Raw genomic sequence first — 16,490 nt, 5'->3', positions numbered from 1 at the left:
AGTTCTGCATTGACAGCTGTACAAGACTTTGGAGTTAACCTGCAGCCCTCCCCTCAGGGAACTCTGTCTTGCCCATCTGGCCTAAGGAACTCCCAGCTCCACCCCACCACTCCCTGGGGCTTAGACTGAGGCGGCCACATTGGATGTGTGCCCTGTAAAAACACTCCCCTTCACTGTCCAGCACAGACTGGGGGTGGGAGGAGGGGCAGTGTGGGAAGTGCTTTGAAATGAGAAGAGCTCATGTTTACGATGGCAGATGATGGCAGACAAAGGAAATCATCGCCCAGGATCCAGGAGGTGAGGGTTAACAGTGGCCCCAGCTCTGTTTTTGGGGAGGTGTGACAAACCAGGAGAAGGCAATTAAAACACAACAATCAAGCCAACCTTTAAATAGTAACTTTTAAAAATATAAAAACAGCTCATTACAATGACTTTTCATTTTCTTTTTTCTTCAGGAATCAACTTTCTTCTAGCCTTGCCCTCCCTTGTGGCTACAGCCTTTTAACAAGAGTGGCAGATGAGAGAGAGACAGAGACAGACAGACAGACAGAAAGTCTAGCCAGCCTCTCCCTCAACCTCAGAACGGTACGGGGTGCCTGGCTAGCCTTCGCCGCCTCCGTGTCATGTCGGGGGGGCTGCTGGCCCAGGAGCAGGATCGCTGAAGATGGGACGTTTTCACTGGAGCCCCTCCTTCTTTCTCACCAGACAGAGGAACACATTATAAAATAAGCCATACAAATGCAGTATAAAAATTATCTTCCATATGCTACATCCATGGAGAGCCCACCACCAGGACTCACAACGGTCTTTAACTTTTCCTTAAAAGAAGAAAAAAAAAGACCAAAAGAAGAAGAAAAAAACCGAAACCCTAATACCTCAGAACATTTTGGTACCAAAAAGTGGTACCTGCAGAGACAATATTCCACTTGTAACCTGTTTGGGCTCAAGAGAGACTGAAAGCTGTAAGAAGTCACCACAGTGTGCCAGCATAGGTGCCCCCACTCCCACCTGCCCCCCCAGGCCCCTCAGCCCCCGCTGCCCTGTCAGGGTAGGGAGGGGGAGGTAACCCTTTCAGACTCAACCCTGCAGGTTAAATACATGTTCCCCTCTGCGGAGAGAGGAAGGGGTCACAGGCAGAAAAAGGGAGAAGGCATTTTATAAAAGGACATCACTTCTAATTCTTTTTATTCCAATTTAAAAAAAAAAAAGAAAAAGAAAGAAAAAAAAGCACCCACATCAGTTGCTATTTTTCTCTGGTAGCTCCCTGAGCTGAATTGCTATGCTTTCGTCTAACTTTCTGTCCTTTTTAGGTTGTGTCTGCAGATTAAGAAGAGCCGGAAAGAGAGTTCTTCTGAACTCCATTTCTCAACATGATGACTGAATGTGCACCAAAGAGAGACCGAGTCCAGGAGGGGAGAGTGAGCAAGTGTCAGACCCCTGAGAGAGGGAGACAAGAGGGCAAGAGGCAGATGGAGTGCAGGCGGCCACAAAAAACCTGAGCGTGTCTATGGCCCTCAGCCCAGGCTGGCCCGACCCAAGCACTGTCCGCCAGGCTGTGTGGTGTGGACCTTGACCCGCCTGGGAACTCCCCAGTACAGCGGAGGCTCGCTCATTCCAGGGGGACCTGATGCTCAGTCTGGTTACCGGCTGCAGCTCCCTTCCTCTACCCCAGGATTTCTCTCCCCATTTCTCCCCTTCTCCATTTTGCTTCCCCTCCCTGCTTCCCCTTCCCAGATGAGAACTTCTGTTAAAAAAAAGAAAAAAAAAAAGCCACCACCACGTGTGGGTTACAAATACAGCAGGCGAAACACACGGCTAGCGTTTCCGGTGGGAAGGGGCCTCCTCCCCCGCTGACCAGTCCGAGATAGGAGTCCGTTATTTACATTTTTCACAAACCTTGTGCGCTGCACAAGTGAGAAAATGAGATCCCCCCGCCCCACCCCAGCACAGATGTGTGGTCCACTCCAGTGTCCCCGACCCAGGGCAGGCGGACAGGTCAAAAGAAAGGGGAAGGAAACACAGAGATTCAGGAGGGTGTCTGTGGGGAACTGGAGCCACGAACCTCCAAATAAATCTATTTGTAGCGTCTGCCAGGATGGTGAAGGAGGAGAGAAGAGAAATCCGTCGGAGTCCGTGAGACACATCCATCTGTGCCTGGAGGCGGGACGTGCCGGGCGCGCCCTCCCCTGCCACAGCGCAGCCCCACAGCGCTCGCTCGCTGGGCTGCTCGCCCGGCCTCGCCATCCGTGGACCCCTCGCCGGCGTCTCCCTGTCACAGCCCAGTCTGTCTCTCCCAGCGTTTGACAGCCCTGTTAGAGTCCTTGTTTAGTAGATGACCTCATAAACTGTGGCCTTCTTGTCACCGGAGCCTGTTACAATATATTTGTCATCCGCCGAAATGTCACAACTCAAGACAGACGAGGATTCCTTAGACTGGAGCAGGAGAGGCAGGAAGGTGCGGGGAGGAAAAAAAGCAGGGATCACTTTCTGGGTCCTGCCCGCCACTGCGACGCTCTGCGACGCTCTGAATTAAATCGCCCCTCCCTGCCCTGGAGCGCACATAGCTGGTCCTCAAATGCAGCCGGAGAAGCGCTTTGAGTTACAGACGCCCCTTCTACCTGCTTTCCCACAAGGAGGAGCTCACTGACAGGGGTCACTGCGATCTTTAACGTAACTTGTCAGGATCAAAACAGAATGCCTGGGCATGAGCTTCTCTGCTGGGTTTACAAACAGGAAGAAGCACCTCTGAGCTGGGAGCAGTCAGCAGGCCAGAGCTAAGGAAAGTGCACCGAGTTCTGAAGCCCATGTGTCACTGGAGAGACTCGGAAAGTTACGCGTGTGACATACCCAGTGCTGGATGTTTCAGGCACGGAAACAGAGTGTGGCTCAATGGCAGGGAGGGCACCGTGTGTGTGTGTCGTGTGTCGTGTGTCTCTGTGTGTGTGTGTGTGTGTGTGTGTGTGTGTGTGTGAAAGGGTGTATGTAGTATGTCGGGCCCCAGAATTCAAAAAGCATTAAAAGCATCTTCCCTCTCTCATCTGTTACTGGGCCCCTTTTCTCCGCCCCAGCCTCTCTCCTTACAATGCAGTGTTGAAATTAAACAGGAACGGACTCGAACATCAGGTAACACTACCCTGAGAAAAGCTGCCGTTTGCTCCACTGCCCAGCACAGCTCCTGTGAAGGACTCAGCATAGAGGCTGGAGCCAAGCACATGTTTTTACTCCTCTTTGCTCTACAAATCCTACAAGAGCCCTCGCCTAAAAGCCCTCGCCCTCAGGGGTTAGATGCCATTAGCAGTAGAGTATGTGTCTCGCTGATGTGCCTAAGTCCTCGCTTCTGGAGAACCCACCTCAGACCCACCCCTATGAGGTAGGTGCTGGAAGGGGCTGGGGCTGGAAGGTCCCGCTTTGCCTCCCGCTCGTCCCACCCCATTACCAGGGCAAGGCCCTGACTGGGCGAGGGGCCCGCGGATGGTGGCTGGTACCTGAAATATGCTGGCTCCATACGGGGTCCTCCAGGCGTTGAGAAGGTTATCTTTCCCAGTGCTCACAAACCACTTGCCTGCAGGTGGGATGCAAAGAAGTGTCAGACTGTGGCCTGTCCCTCTAAAGCAAGACCAGCCCCACAGGTGGCCGGCGGCCATGGAAACATGGTGTGAACGCTAACCAGCACTTAGCCTACTCTCCGCTTGCCAGTGAGACACACAACAGACACACGGACACCCAGAGACCGCCTTTCTCTGCAATCAAGGGGGAGGGGTGGGCGGGGCTGGGACAGAAAACAGGTAAGATTTGCAGTGAATTGCAGCAATTACACTTCTGCAAAAGGTTCTTTTCAAAGCTACTAAGGTTGACTGACTCTGCTCGTCTCTACTGGAAGATGGCAGAAATACCGGACATGGCAAAGTGCTGAGCCTGCAGCCACCACGGAGGACAGCAGTCAGTAGGCACTCTCACTCGGCCAGGGCTCTGCCTGCATTCACTATGTGTCCCAAAGCCACGTGGCGGGCACCGTGCTATGCCCAGGCCACAGAGAAAACCCACTGCAGTTAGAGAGGATAAGATGTGTCTCAGGCTAGTCAGCAGAGGAGCAGACATTCCAACCCAAGGGCCCTCGGCTATTAAAGCCTGTGGTTTTAAGTGCCTGGAGCAACTGCCTACGGGGACAACAGTGCTGTTCGTCTGCCCCAGGCCAGCAGAGACGGGCTTTGGCCTGCTGTCTGGAGAGATAGGTACCCTGTGGCAGTACCTGCCTCTGGAGAACAGGAGGACAGCGGTCGGGGTCGGGAGGCCCGTCAGGGCTCTGCTCCTGCTGTAAGCTTTAGACCCCTCCTCCGCACACAGGGGCAGCCCAGGTTGCCGCTCCCGCCGCCCCGCGCTCACCACAATAGGCGAACTTGAGGGAGAGCACGCAGCTCTCGTGCAGGTGCAGCTGGTACTTGTCTGGCTTGGTGTGGTGCAGTACTTCCACGTTGCTGCTCTCCATGCCCACAGCCAGCCACTCCCCGGTGGGGCAGTAACCCAGGGAGAAGATCTGTGGGCGGGAGGGGGACAAGCTCAGCCTCCTCTACCCTACAGGGACCCACCAATCCCTCCCTATTAACCTCCCCACCTGCCACTTGCAAAGCCAAGCCCCTTCTCCCTCAGCCCAAGAGCCCAGGGGTAAGGGATGTCACTTTTTCATCCCCATTTTATAGGTGAAGAGCTTGAGGCTCAGAAAATAAAGTGGGAGAGTCAGGATTCAAACTCAGGGGTGGCAGAGGACGATTTAGTTTCCAAGTTAATCTCTGTCTCTATGACTTCTGCCTTTCCTTAAGAAAAAACGTGAGTAAATAAAATATTAGGTTGGTACAAAAGTAATTGCGGTTTAAAAAGTTAATAACAATTGCAAAAACTGCCAATTACTTTTACACCAACCTAGTATTAAATATATAAGACTAAAACATTAAAATGAGTGATAAAAATAACAAAAAATCCTAATACCTAGCATTCACAGAATGCTTCCTATGAGCCAAATTGATGGCTAAGGCTTTTAGAAGGACCATTTCAGGTGCTCACACCAGACTTAGGAGGTAGCTACTATCATTCCCATCCCAGGATGAGAAAACTGAGGCCAAAGTGCTTGAGAGGAGAGGAGCTAGGAATCAAATCTGAGCAGTATGTCCAAATCCAAGGCCTTGTAGATTCTATTTCATTGCCGCTTCCTCCAGGAAGCCTTCCCAGATGCCTCAGGTTGGTCCCAGGTCCATTAGCAATGACCACCTGGTGAGAGCTCCTTTGTCCCCAGACTGGGCACACCCAGGAGGGAAGGAAACACGCTCACTGGGAGAAGGGAAGAGTCTCCGAGGCTCACCTGGGAGGTGAAGTCGTGCTGCTGCAGCTGCCGGCCCTCCCGCAGGTCCCAGGAGCGCACGGTGTTGTCCAGGCCCCCCGTCCACAGCTTGGTGCCATCGTGGGAGATGTCTATGCAGCTGGCCCCATCCGTGTGGCCCTGGAACTGCCTATGAAGGCCAAGCAGGGAGGAAGGGTGAGCTCAGGGGAACCACTGACTGCCAAGCCGGCAGCCTCTGACCAGATGAGGAAACTGAGGCCCAGAAGCGTGTGCACCATGCGCCCATGGTCCCTCAGTAAGCCTGCAGCAGAGCCAGGCCTGGCCTCTCTCCACTCCACTCAAGGGTCTTGTCCAGGGACGGATGCATAACAAGGGACCTCCCTAGGTGGACACTTTGCGTCCTCGCTGTGCATTCTTAGTCCCTCTCCTTACCCTGCAGGACTAGGGGCGGAGGCCATATACCGTCAAATGGTACCGTGACAGACAAAGCCGGCCAAGGGGTACTGAGAGCCAAGTCTGGGCCAGCCCTGCTGCCACTGCACTGCGTCTCACTCCAAGGAATGTGCGGCATTGTGCCCGCCCCTCATAGGGGACACTGAGACACAGGGTTAGGTGACAGGTTCGAGATCCCTCCCACGGCCTCACCTGACGAGTGTCTGGTTGTGCAGGTCCCACACGGCAATGTTGCCGTCGCTGCAGCAGGAAAAGCAGACTTTGGCGTCGGGGCTGATGGCGAGGGCGTAGCAGGCAGGGGCTGAGGACGTCAGCTCGGCCTTGATGCGGGGCGTGGGCGAGGCCAGGTCCCAGATGGTCAGCGTGCTGGCCTCACCGCCTACAATGAGTGTGCGCCCGTCGGGCAGCAGCTTGCAGGAGCGGATGTAGTTGTCCCTGTTCTGGAGGAAGGAAGGGTGAGAGCTGAGTGCGGCCCGCCCTCCCCAGGGACCAGGAGTCCCAGCCAGTGACCCTCGACACCCCTGCTCACACCCTGCGCTGGTTCCTGGCAGCTGCCAGGCCGTCCCCCCTGCTGGTTCACAACCCTTCAATCTGTCATGCATTTCTCCACAAACCCCAGGAGGTCAGTATCATCTCCACTTATGCAGGAAAACGGGGGCTCAGAGAGGTGAGTCAGCTGACCCAGAGTCACCCAGCCAATGCGGGGCTGAGCCAGGCCAGGCCTACAGGGCTCCCGCTCTGGCGCAGGCCACCCACCTCTCCCACGCCAGCTAGGAGGTGCCCGTAGCCCGGGATCCTCACCAGGCAGTCCAGCTGGGAGATGGGGCTCTTGCTGCCTGGCTGGCTGATGTCCCAGATCTTCACACAGCCCTTGCCACCTGTGTAGACGTGCCGCGTGGGGTTGCTGATGGTCACAGCACACACCACCTCCCCATGGCTGAGTGTGTTGATCTGCCGGGCGTGCCGTGGGATGCCGGGGCCTGCCAGGGCGTCGTGGGGGAAGGGCACGGGTTGCATCTGCCCATCAGCGCTCACGTGGAAAGAATACGCTCTGAAAGGGTAAGAACCATCACTTCTGATGTCCCCCGTCCTCCCAGTTCCCACATGTTCTGCCCAGTTCCACCGGCACCTCCCCCCCGACGGGCCTCCCTGCCTCCAGCCGCCCCCCCCAAATCTTAGGGAACCCAGTCACCCCCACCTCCTTGGCCAGGCTCCACCAGGGTGGGGCTGCTTAATATTCCAGCCTTGACTTCTCCTTATATATCCTGGCTCCAAACCAGGTCACTAGTCCCACCTGGGCCTTGGGACACTCTCTCCCACCATCTGTAACATCTGTAACACCCCAGCCCTGGGAAGGACCCAGCAGAAAGCCATCCTGTCCTTTTGGAGCCACTGGGAGCACACTGGGGTGGGAGGATTCCACCTGCACCCCCAAATGAATCGCAGAGTACACAGCAGAAATGGGGGGTAAGCCAGCGTGGTCTTCCTGCCGCTCCAGGCTACTATGGGTGCCAGCTGGGGGCATTTCAAGCAGGTGGAATCCAAAGGAGTCCCCAGGCCAGCCGTGTTACTTGGTTAGGATGCCCCAACGTCTAGCGTCCCTTCACCCTCAGAGCCCAGTGATCAGACCCTCAAACTCCACTCAGTCCCCCTTTTACAGGGAGCCGGGGGCTGCCCAGGTGTGTGGCCAGGCGGCCGTTTCCTGGGGTTGCAGCCTAGCCTAGAAGAACCTCTAAAGGGCCGACACCTTCTCAAGAGAAGGTCCATAGGGCAGGGGCCGGGGGTTGGGGGGTGGATTGGGTGCTCTCCCCTGCCCAGCCCAAGAAGCATGCAGTAAGTACAGCCAGAGCTTACGGTTTTCCACCAGGAATGGAGGCAAGGCTTGAGGGCAGGCCTGTGGCCCGCATAGGGGGGTGAGGGTCAAAACCAACCTGTAAGACAAGACAAGGCCAGCCCTTAGTGAGAGATACACCATCTAGCCCCCCACCCTGGCTGCCGCCTCCTCTTCCTGGGTCCAGCCCGCATAGCACTGCTTCTGCAGAACCTGGGAGACAGCCAGGCAGAGCCGAGCCTACTGTTTCAGAGGAAACACAGGCCCCTGAGTGCCGAGTGCCTTGCCCAGGACGGTGGCAGGGATGGGGTGACAGCCCAGACCTCCCACCTCTGAACCAGTATCCTTTACCCTCCACCTCCATTCTCCCTGTTCCACAAGGCAGAGCTGGCCCGACCCCACTGCAATCTCTCTGCAGTGTCCCCGTGGGCCGGTCATGTGGAGAGGAGATCAACCCAGGTATAGGAGGTAAAGGGAAACTGGCGCCTGAAAAAGGACTCCTCTCTCTAACAACCTAAGCCGGACCACTCATCAATAATAGTAGCCCCACCTGCCAAAGCCCTGCTCCAAGAAGGCACCTGACTCATCTGGGGATCCCATCCCCACGGAGGCCCCAGTCAGGGACCAGCCCGACGTCCTGGTGGAAAGGGGCAGCCAGGGAGCCCACAGTACGTGAAGTCATATGGCGACTAATAGGTGGGCAGCCTGGGACCCAGGTCTCCTGATCCCCAATTGTGTGGTTTTCTTGCTTCTAATGAACACTGTACCCCAAAGGCAGCTGCCTGGTCATGACTCTGAGGCCCCCGGTGGTGTGCTGGAAGTGTCCACAACCCTCACCAGCTCCCCACTCCTTGCCAGTCCCCCCCACAAAAGGAGCCAAAAAGTCTACGTACAGCTCCAAAGCTCACCATTGGCGATCGGCCATAGGCGGCAGCAGCAGCAGCAGCAGCTGCACTCATTTGGGGCGGGATGTTGTGGAGGCCGGCGTAGGCGCTGGGGCTGGTGAGGGAGCCGTTCATCTCGTGGTGGCTCATCATGGCAAAGGGCGCCGCGTAGGAGCTGGTGATGGAGATGGGCGTGCGCAGGGCGGAGGCTGCAAGGAGGCGGGCATCAGTGGGAGGGGCCCCACCCTCCTCGCAGGACAGAGCCCAGGCCACCAGGTCAGCTCCCTTCCCAGCAGCAATCCTTCCTCCATTCTCAAGCTGCCTGGCTCCAGGCAGTCCTCCCAGATTGAACACACCTAACTGGGATCCCCGTCTTCCTCTTCCAAGAAGGTTCGAACTGAGAGAAGCACCCACCTATTTTTATAGATCAGGTCACATAGCCCAAAGAAAGGGTGATTCAGAGCCTCAGAACTAATGATAGAGGGAGGAACAAATCAGGGGTGTCCTGACCCGTCTGAATTTCCTTCCACACGCCTAGCCCAGCAGTGCCCCCAGTAAGCCCTGACATCAGTGCTGAAACACCAGGCAAATATCTCCTCCTCAAACCTGACCATGGAGTCCCTGGAAGGCAGGCCCTGCGTGAGCCCCAGCTCTGACGCGCTCCCTGGTCTCTGAGCAGCCCAGCCCAGCCCAGCCCCGCCCCAGGCACACCCGCCCCCGGCGGCCCGGCCCCGTTGTGCCTACCCATTATACCTATCGGGTCCATGCCCGGAGGTTTGCCCGGCATGGACCGGAGCCCCGGGGTCGTGCTGGTGCCTGGAGTCGGGGCATCGTTCCTCGGGGTTGGCGTGTTGGACTTGAGCCCAGGGGTGGAGGATTTGTCATTCTGAAAAGGGAAGATGCAGAGACCAAGAGAAGCCATGAAGATTTCATTCACCCAAGAAGAGCTGGGCCCTGGGAGCCGGCCAGAACGCCTAGTGCCACGATGCCTTGGGGCCAGCCCCGACCCGTTTTGAATCTTCTGCCCAACAGCCCCTCAATTCTTGCCTGACCTTGTTTGGCAGGGACTACGTGACTGTTCCCATTTTAGAGGTGCAGCAACCAAGGCTTAGAATATTAGCTAGTTAGCACCCAGCCAGCAAGCGGTAAAGCCGGCACTTGAACCTGGGCCAAACGCCAGTCCATGTTCTTCCTACACCACCCCTCTGCCCTCGTTAGCAGCACTGCAGCGCCAGTCCCTTTTCCAGAACCTTCTCCTTCTATCCCCACCCGTCCCAGCCCTCTCCCAGCCTCTGCAGTGCCAAGGGCAGACCCCACATACATGACCAAGGTCTTTGGTCTTGGAGGAAGGTGTGCTGCTGGAGGAGGCCACCGAGGCGGGGCTGGTGGGGGCATCCTTTTTCAGGCCACGGGCCTTGTCCAGCCCATTTTCAGGAGGGGAATGTGCCGGGCTGACCCGGGGTGTCGCAGGGTCCTAAAAACACAAGTGATGCAGAGATGTACTCAAAGCAACAACCAGCCTAGAGTCTTTCCGGCTCTGGGATGGAAAGGAAGTGGGAAAGGAGCTTGGCTGCAAGAAACTGGGGACCCCAAAGTGGGGGTGACTAGCTCTTAATGATCTGGTCTGATCCCTTCATCCCCCAGATGGGGAGACAGGCCAGGGTGGGGCTGGGGCGTTTGGCCCAAGATTAACTGGGCCTCTTGGCCTCGGGTCGACTGGCTCCAGCTTCTCCTTCCCTGCTGAGGCTGACCCGGGGGGCTCACAAGCCCCACCTGCAGACCCCGGGATGGGGGGCAGAACATCGCTTACCTGGAGGACCGCAGGGACCAAAAGCTGGCCCTACCCTGCGATCTCCGGGAGTCTCCCTCTGGAATCCCTCAGTGCCCACGTATGCCAAGGCACCATGTGGCAAAGCCCTGCCCTGCTCTCCCAACCAGCCTGACTGCCCTACTCAGGCTTTCAGTAATGTCAGGGCAGTGGCCAAGACACAGCAGCACCCCTGCAGTGGGGGGACACCCTCAAACCGAGAGCCGCTCGCCAGCGGGGCCGCCCTTACCTCGTTGGAAACGTCCACCACCAGATCGTCACTTTTGTCACCGTCACTGTCCTGCAACCGAGAGGACCCTGTAAGAGGCCACACCCTCCCCACGCCAAACAGCACAAACCACCCCCGTGCTGCTTCCACGAGCCAGGATCTGAACCCTGGGCCGGACCCCGAGGCCCACACTCTCTCCTTGCTGCCCCCCCACAAAGTTGCCCCCCCCCCGGCTGTTTCCTAGCCCCGTGGCAACCTCACCTGTCCTGCTGTAGTTCTAAGCCCCTTTAACTTGTCTCTGGAGCCAGACACCTCTTTCCAGTGGGTTTTATATCTGCCATCATTTACAAGGAAGTGAAATAATCTCACTTCACCATTTCCATACTTTATGTGGGAGGGAAGATTAGCCTCGTCGCCCAGAAATGCAGCTGAGTCTTCAGCTGTGCAATGTGTTCAAAGCCACAGAGCAGCCAAGTAGCTGAAAGGGGCTCGGTGCAAGACAGCAGGGCCAGCCCAGCATCACTCAGCCCTGTCCCAGCTCTCACCCCTGCACAGCCTGCAGAGCAGACACCATGCCACGCTGTGGGGTCAAAGTGTGGGGCACCAGGGACAGTCCCCAAGAGCAGACTGGGCATCCTGAGAGGGCCGTGTCAGCAGCTCGGGGGTTTGGCCTGTCCGTGGGAGGTGCCCTCAGCTCTCCCCAGACGCCCCTGCTTGTGGGGCCCTCTCTCCTGCCCCCACCTTTGTCTCTGACGCACTCAGAACTCAGGTCCTGTGGGTTGTCCCACACCCCAGCCTGCCCAACACAAACCCCAGCAGCGCCCGCCGTGCCCTCAGACGTACGTATCGGCTCAGGCTGTCCTTCTCCTCGGCCTTCCGCTTCTTGGCTTCCATGTTGTAGTCTGCAGAGCCCCGGTGCTTCTCACTGGCCCGGAGGCTTTCCGAGGGCGACACTGAGTTATTCTGGAATCAAGCAGGAGATACAGTGTGAACATTTCACACATGTAGTCATGGCTAAGTGCGGTGACTCTGGAGGTCGGCAGAGGTGTCCTGAGTGTCCTACAGGTCGTGGCTCCAGCGTTGCACCCGGGACAGCCTCCCCAACTCCCTAGACTAGGTTGCCCTGGGAAAGGCTCTGAGGGCACCCCGATTCTCTTCTGTACTAAAGCTGCTGCTACTAAATAATTAACCTTGTCACGAGCTGCCTGCCTTCTGGCCTGTGAGACTGTACACTCCACGAGGGTTGAGGGGGAAGGAGCCACATCTGTCTCCCTCGCCCCCGTCTTGTGCCTGTCATACACATTTGCTCCAAGAAGGGATAAGCAGAATCTGCACTGAGCCTTGAAAGATGGATCTAGGCCAACAAACTAGTACCACGTGCAATACTTCATGGGCTGACGCCAACAGGAATGGGGGACTGAAAGGAAAGGAGAACGGCAGGTTGCCCCCAGGTCCTCCACGTGAAGGTGGCAACCTGGCACTCTGTGTGACGCCCGACTACTCCACTGCATGGCCAGCGGCCACTTAGAGAAATACGAGGACTATAAAGAGACCGAAAACACAATGTGATCATAGCATTGCCCTTCTCTCTGCAAGACGGGAAAAGGCCTAAGGGCAGGGACAAGCCTCCCTGTTCCTGTCATGATGGGAAGGAGGTCGAGGAGTGTGCCCAGCAGGAGGCAACGTGAAGAAAACCCGTTACTCAGGCCTGGAAGCGCCTAATGAGTTCTTCCTTCAACTATAAAGCAAGTAAGGACAGGAGCAGTTTGGAATTCCAGGCCTGGGGAGAGGGAAGATGGGCCAACCACCAAGGCAGCAGAGGCCTCGCAGGCGGCCTGGGGAGGACGCTCGCTGTCTTGAAGGGGAGAGAGCCACCCACCGAGGAGAAACTGCGGGCTCCAGGTGGTGTCGGTGGCTCTCAGCCCCAGGCCAGGGGGGCAGGAGAAGCACCTGCCCAGCAAACCTCTGTGCCTGGAGAATGAAGTCAGAACCAAAGGCTCTCAGGGGGCTGCTGGGATTCACTCCTGAGACAAACCCTAACCTTCCCTCACTCCCTCACCACCGACCCCTGTTCTGAGCGCCAGCCCTGCATTGGGCCTGGGGGGGGGGGGGGGGGTGCCAGGGTGGAGGAGGAACAGGCATAGCCCTGCCCTCCAGGAGCTTCCAGTCCAACCGGAGGGAAGGGACAGGACATCAACATCCCCATGAACGCAGAGGTGCATGACGAGGCCACATGGAGAGGCAGAAGGACGTCTGTTTAAAAGAGCACCAAAAGGCAGGTGGGATGCACCGGTACCTCCCCTCTCCCTACTTTCCTGGGGGGCCAGTGCCAGAGGTTGGGGGGAAGTGTGCGGGAACCAGCCACAGAACTTAATTTCCTTTGCTAAGCCGGTTTCTGGGCAGCTCTTCCCTGCCAAGTTTCTGCCTGAAGCAAATTAAAATGGCAGAGTTATCAAGCCTTGAAGAAAAAATGGAGGTTATAATGGAACTGCAGCTCAACCTTCCCCACAGCCGAGCAAGAGTGGTGGCGATGTGCGCACAGCCGCAATTCAATTAGCTGCTGCCGCGGCTGCCGCTGCTGCTGCTTTGAGCGCCGGCAGAAAAATCCCCGTCATTTCATTTCCTTTCCTCCAAAGGTGGCCACCCCGTGCTAAGCAGAAACGCTTCCAGCCCCTGTCCTCTCGGGTGGGCGGGAGGGCGGGAGGAGAGGGCGTGCGGCTGCTCGTGTTTCTCCTCGCGACCCAGAGCTGGCTCGGGGAACAGCGGGCTCTTTCTTCTCATGCAGTCAGGCTGAAAACCCTCGCTGCTCCCAGAGAGTCATGTCAGGCATTTAGCGGCATCGATCCAGCCCGCCTCTGGCTGGCAGGCGGCCAAAAAACTAAGTATTTTTTATTGCTTCGGCGAGGCAAGGAAATATGAATGAAGCTACCTCTAATTGGACTCCAGACTAACCCCTCTGGGACAGCTTCCAGCCCATCCAGCCGGCCCCCTCCCACCCCGACTCGGCCCTGTCCTTCCGGGCTTGGGCCACATCTGTTGACAACCTGGTCTCCACAGGGCTGATTACTTCAGTCTACACCCCTCCAACACGATCGCCACTTGTGCCTGGCCCTACTGCCTCCCGAGCGGTCCACCCAGCCCAGGAGGGCAGCTGGGCTCACTCCACCGCCTCTCCCAGGGCCAGAGCCTGGACCCTGCGCTGTGAGTCTGATGTGCACGGATGTCAGCAAGTGTTGTGGAGTGAAGAGCTCAGCTCTTGGGGGTTCCCCGTGGTTTCTTTTAGCAGAAAGCTTTCCTAAATGAGGGCACAAAGCCAAGAGCCAAGAGCAATGAGGATGAGGTGATGTGAAGACAGGAAGGGTGGTGCTGGGCTGCAAACAGCCACTTCGCTCTGCAGCAGGCCCGATAACAGGTTCACCTCCCGGGTCCTGGGTCCTGCTCAGAGGAGGTCTTCCTACTAACTAAGCTGAGAGGCGGGCTGGTGGGAAGACGTTAGACAAAGAAGCAGGCTCCGAGCGGCCAAGAGAGCTACCCAGCATCGCATGAAGCGAGGACCAGACCTAAGTCTGGAGGCATCAGCCCAGCCCTTTCCTATTAACGCAAACCTCCTCTCCAGAAACGCCCCCTTTTAGGGATCAACACTCAAGACAACAGCAAGGCTTCTCAGCTTCAGTTATTCGTTTCTGACGTGCCTAGCCACTCCTGGGCCCAAATGTGGACCCGGATTTCTGAGCGTGACGGCAAGTTGAGAGGGGACATGAAAACGCTGCTGAAGGGAGGTTGAGAAGGTCGGCCTGAGCAGGGGGTTGGGAAGGAGGGTGGGTCGAGACGGAGGAGCTGAAGCTGCTATCTAGGTGGTTAGTTGACTGCCTGACCTTCCAAGTCCTACTCAACATGAGGTAATAAGCAAAGCCATCCTGACAGATTCGAGGGCCCCACATACAAGGACAGAGAGGAGGCATAAAATAGCTTTGTTAATCGCCAGAGGATTTTTTTATCCAGACTCCACTGCGCTTACTCAGAAGGCTTATTGACTTGAGACAGAACCTCTGAGTCTCGATGTGATCAGAAAGATTCACAATAAATCTCAGAGCTGGCAGACACGCTGGCAACCGGGCCTTCACGCTTACTTGCTAGCAGTTCCTTAAACCAAGTGAAAGCCCAGAACAGGGAGAAACCTCAGTCGTTTGGAGGAAGTGAGGCGGATGCAGGATCACACAGGGGGCAGCCCACCAGGGGGGAAGGGAAGCACCCTGGCCCGGGATGTGGGACCCCTCAGCCCTAAGCCCTGGGTTCAGCCCAGACTCTGTCCAGGCCCCCGAGGAGGACCCAGGGCTGGCCGGCCGACCTCCCTGGTTAGCCCAAGCTCTTCATTTGACAAATGACAGACCTACAGGCTGGAGAGATGACGGCTTCCCCAACTGAAGGTTACCCTCAACAGAGGACAACTCCTATTCCACAACACTCGTGCCCCGCCAAAAACCACATTGTCCCCTTCTCCCAGCACCCCAAACACCCACCCAGGGGTTCCAGAGTTCTGATACTTACCGCACTGGATTCTCTCTCTTCGGGGACCAAAGGCCAGGACAACAGGAGGGTCAGGGCCCCCAAGAGAAAAAGAAAAAAAAAGGAAAAACGTCAGTCTTATCCAGCTGGCTTTTATGCTTTGCTAGTTCGCGGGTTTTCAAATGGGCAGCAGGCCGGCTTCACGGTCATGCAAGGCAGGGGGCACTGGGTGACATTTCTCAGTTTGGAAATGAACTGCCCCAATTCCAACACTTCTCCCAGCCACCAGTCCTGGGTGGGGCCATCTGGCCCTGGCTCTCCCAGACATGCCAAGAAGGGCAACAAGGCTGCTTACTGGTCGGCAGTTTTTAAGCCATAAGCTTGGGAAGGATCACGCAATGCAAAATACCCACAGGATCTGGGACTGAGAACATTATTACTTCAAAAGAAGAAATTGTGGAAGTGGTGTTTGTTGTTGTTTAATGAACACGGTTCTCTGTTTCTCTGCCACAAAGCCCCTGGAAGCTGAAGCCTCGGATTGTTTGCCCAGCCAGGCACTAGCGCCCTGACTCTGCTGTGAGGAGGCCCACGTCCTCTGCAGAGGGGACCATCCTACAGCAGACACAGCAATTGACGTCTCTGGTTCCCACGCCCTGCTACTGCCCCATGACCCCAGGCAGGGCAGAATGGTGACACTCCAGGCCCCCCATGCCCAAGACTGTGGCACGCAGCAGGGCTCAGAAGGCTCTGGCCATGTGCCCCCCATAAATATCTAAGGGCAAATCAAATCATCACGCTGTATACCTTAAGTTTACATGATGTTATGTGTCAATTACGTCTCAATAAAACTGAAAACAATTACCTAAGGGCAGACCACACAGGGTGGCAGTTTTTGAAAAGGGTCTGCCAGGAAGCCAGGCCCTTCCCTTTCCCAATCAAACCAAGCCTTCCTGAGGCTCACTTGGTGCAGCTTCCGGGTCCCCACAGTAAAGGCCTGCAAGGGCTGGGGGTAGGGAGGGGACACGTTCTCATTCCAGGTCTTTCCAATCACCCCCCTGCAGCAGTGTGATCACTACCTCTATTTAAAGACAGTTAACTAACAGTTGTTACCATTTCCAAGGCACCTGCTGTTGGTGAGACACATACGCTAAGCTGAGTTAAACACCCAGGAACGTGGCCCGTCCCTGGAGGACTAACCATCTTGGCGAGAACAAAACAGTTTCCAGGGGTAGGACACAAGAGGACAGTAACAAAGGGCTCGCTCTTGGGACCCCACCTCTTAAATGATCTGTTTTAAAAAGCCTTTATTTTAAGTGTGTTTTCCCAGGACCCATCAGCTCCAAGTCAAGTAGTTGTTTCAATCTAGTTGTGGAGGGCGCAGCCCACTGGCCCATGTGGGGATCGAACCAGCCACCTTGTTGGCAAGAGCACCGTGCTCTAACCACTAA

The 16,490-nt window shown here is 56.5% G+C and overlaps 1 protein-coding gene across 8 annotated transcripts in view; it reads right to left on the bottom strand.

The window, feature by feature from the left end:
* Positions 1–380: 380 nt before the first annotated feature.
* TLE3 (TLE family member 3, transcriptional corepressor) overlaps positions 381–16,490 on the bottom strand; it is a 48,101-nt gene continuing 31,991 nt past the window's right edge. For 2 of the 8 annotated variants that reach the window (XM_019735968.3, XM_019735972.3), the window contains exons 8-20: positions 15,085–15,101; positions 11,380–11,499; positions 10,558–10,608; positions 9,822–9,974; positions 9,245–9,386; positions 8,510–8,709; positions 7,640–7,716; positions 6,587–6,836; positions 5,978–6,225; positions 5,354–5,501; positions 4,384–4,534; positions 3,486–3,562; positions 381–2,433 (exon numbers count right to left, since the gene is read on the bottom strand). In XM_019735968.3, the coding sequence (XP_019591527.2) occupies positions 2,326–2,433; positions 3,486–3,562; positions 4,384–4,534; positions 5,354–5,501; positions 5,978–6,225; positions 6,587–6,836; positions 7,640–7,716; positions 8,510–8,709; positions 9,245–9,386; positions 9,822–9,974; positions 10,558–10,608; positions 11,380–11,499; positions 15,085–15,101 (1,742 nt within the window). In that variant the 3' untranslated portion in view covers positions 381–2,325. The remainder of the gene's footprint in view (positions 2,434–3,485; positions 3,563–4,383; positions 4,535–5,353; positions 5,502–5,977; positions 6,226–6,586; positions 6,837–7,639; positions 7,717–8,509; positions 8,710–9,244; positions 9,387–9,821; positions 9,975–10,557; positions 10,609–11,379; positions 11,500–15,084; positions 15,102–16,490) is intronic. The other 6 variants (XM_019735970.3, XM_019735974.3, XM_019735969.3 and 3 more) reach the window with 3 other exon arrangements.

This window comes from Rhinolophus sinicus, chromosome 3 (assembly GCF_057876585.1).
Source record: "Rhinolophus sinicus isolate RSI-liver-muscle chromosome 3, RSI-T2T, whole genome shotgun sequence".
In the NCBI taxonomy this organism is placed as follows: Eukaryota; Metazoa; Chordata; class Mammalia; order Chiroptera; family Rhinolophidae; genus Rhinolophus; species Rhinolophus sinicus.
The sequence above is the reverse complement of the archived record's forward strand: the minus strand, read 5'-3'. Positions and strand labels throughout refer to the sequence as shown.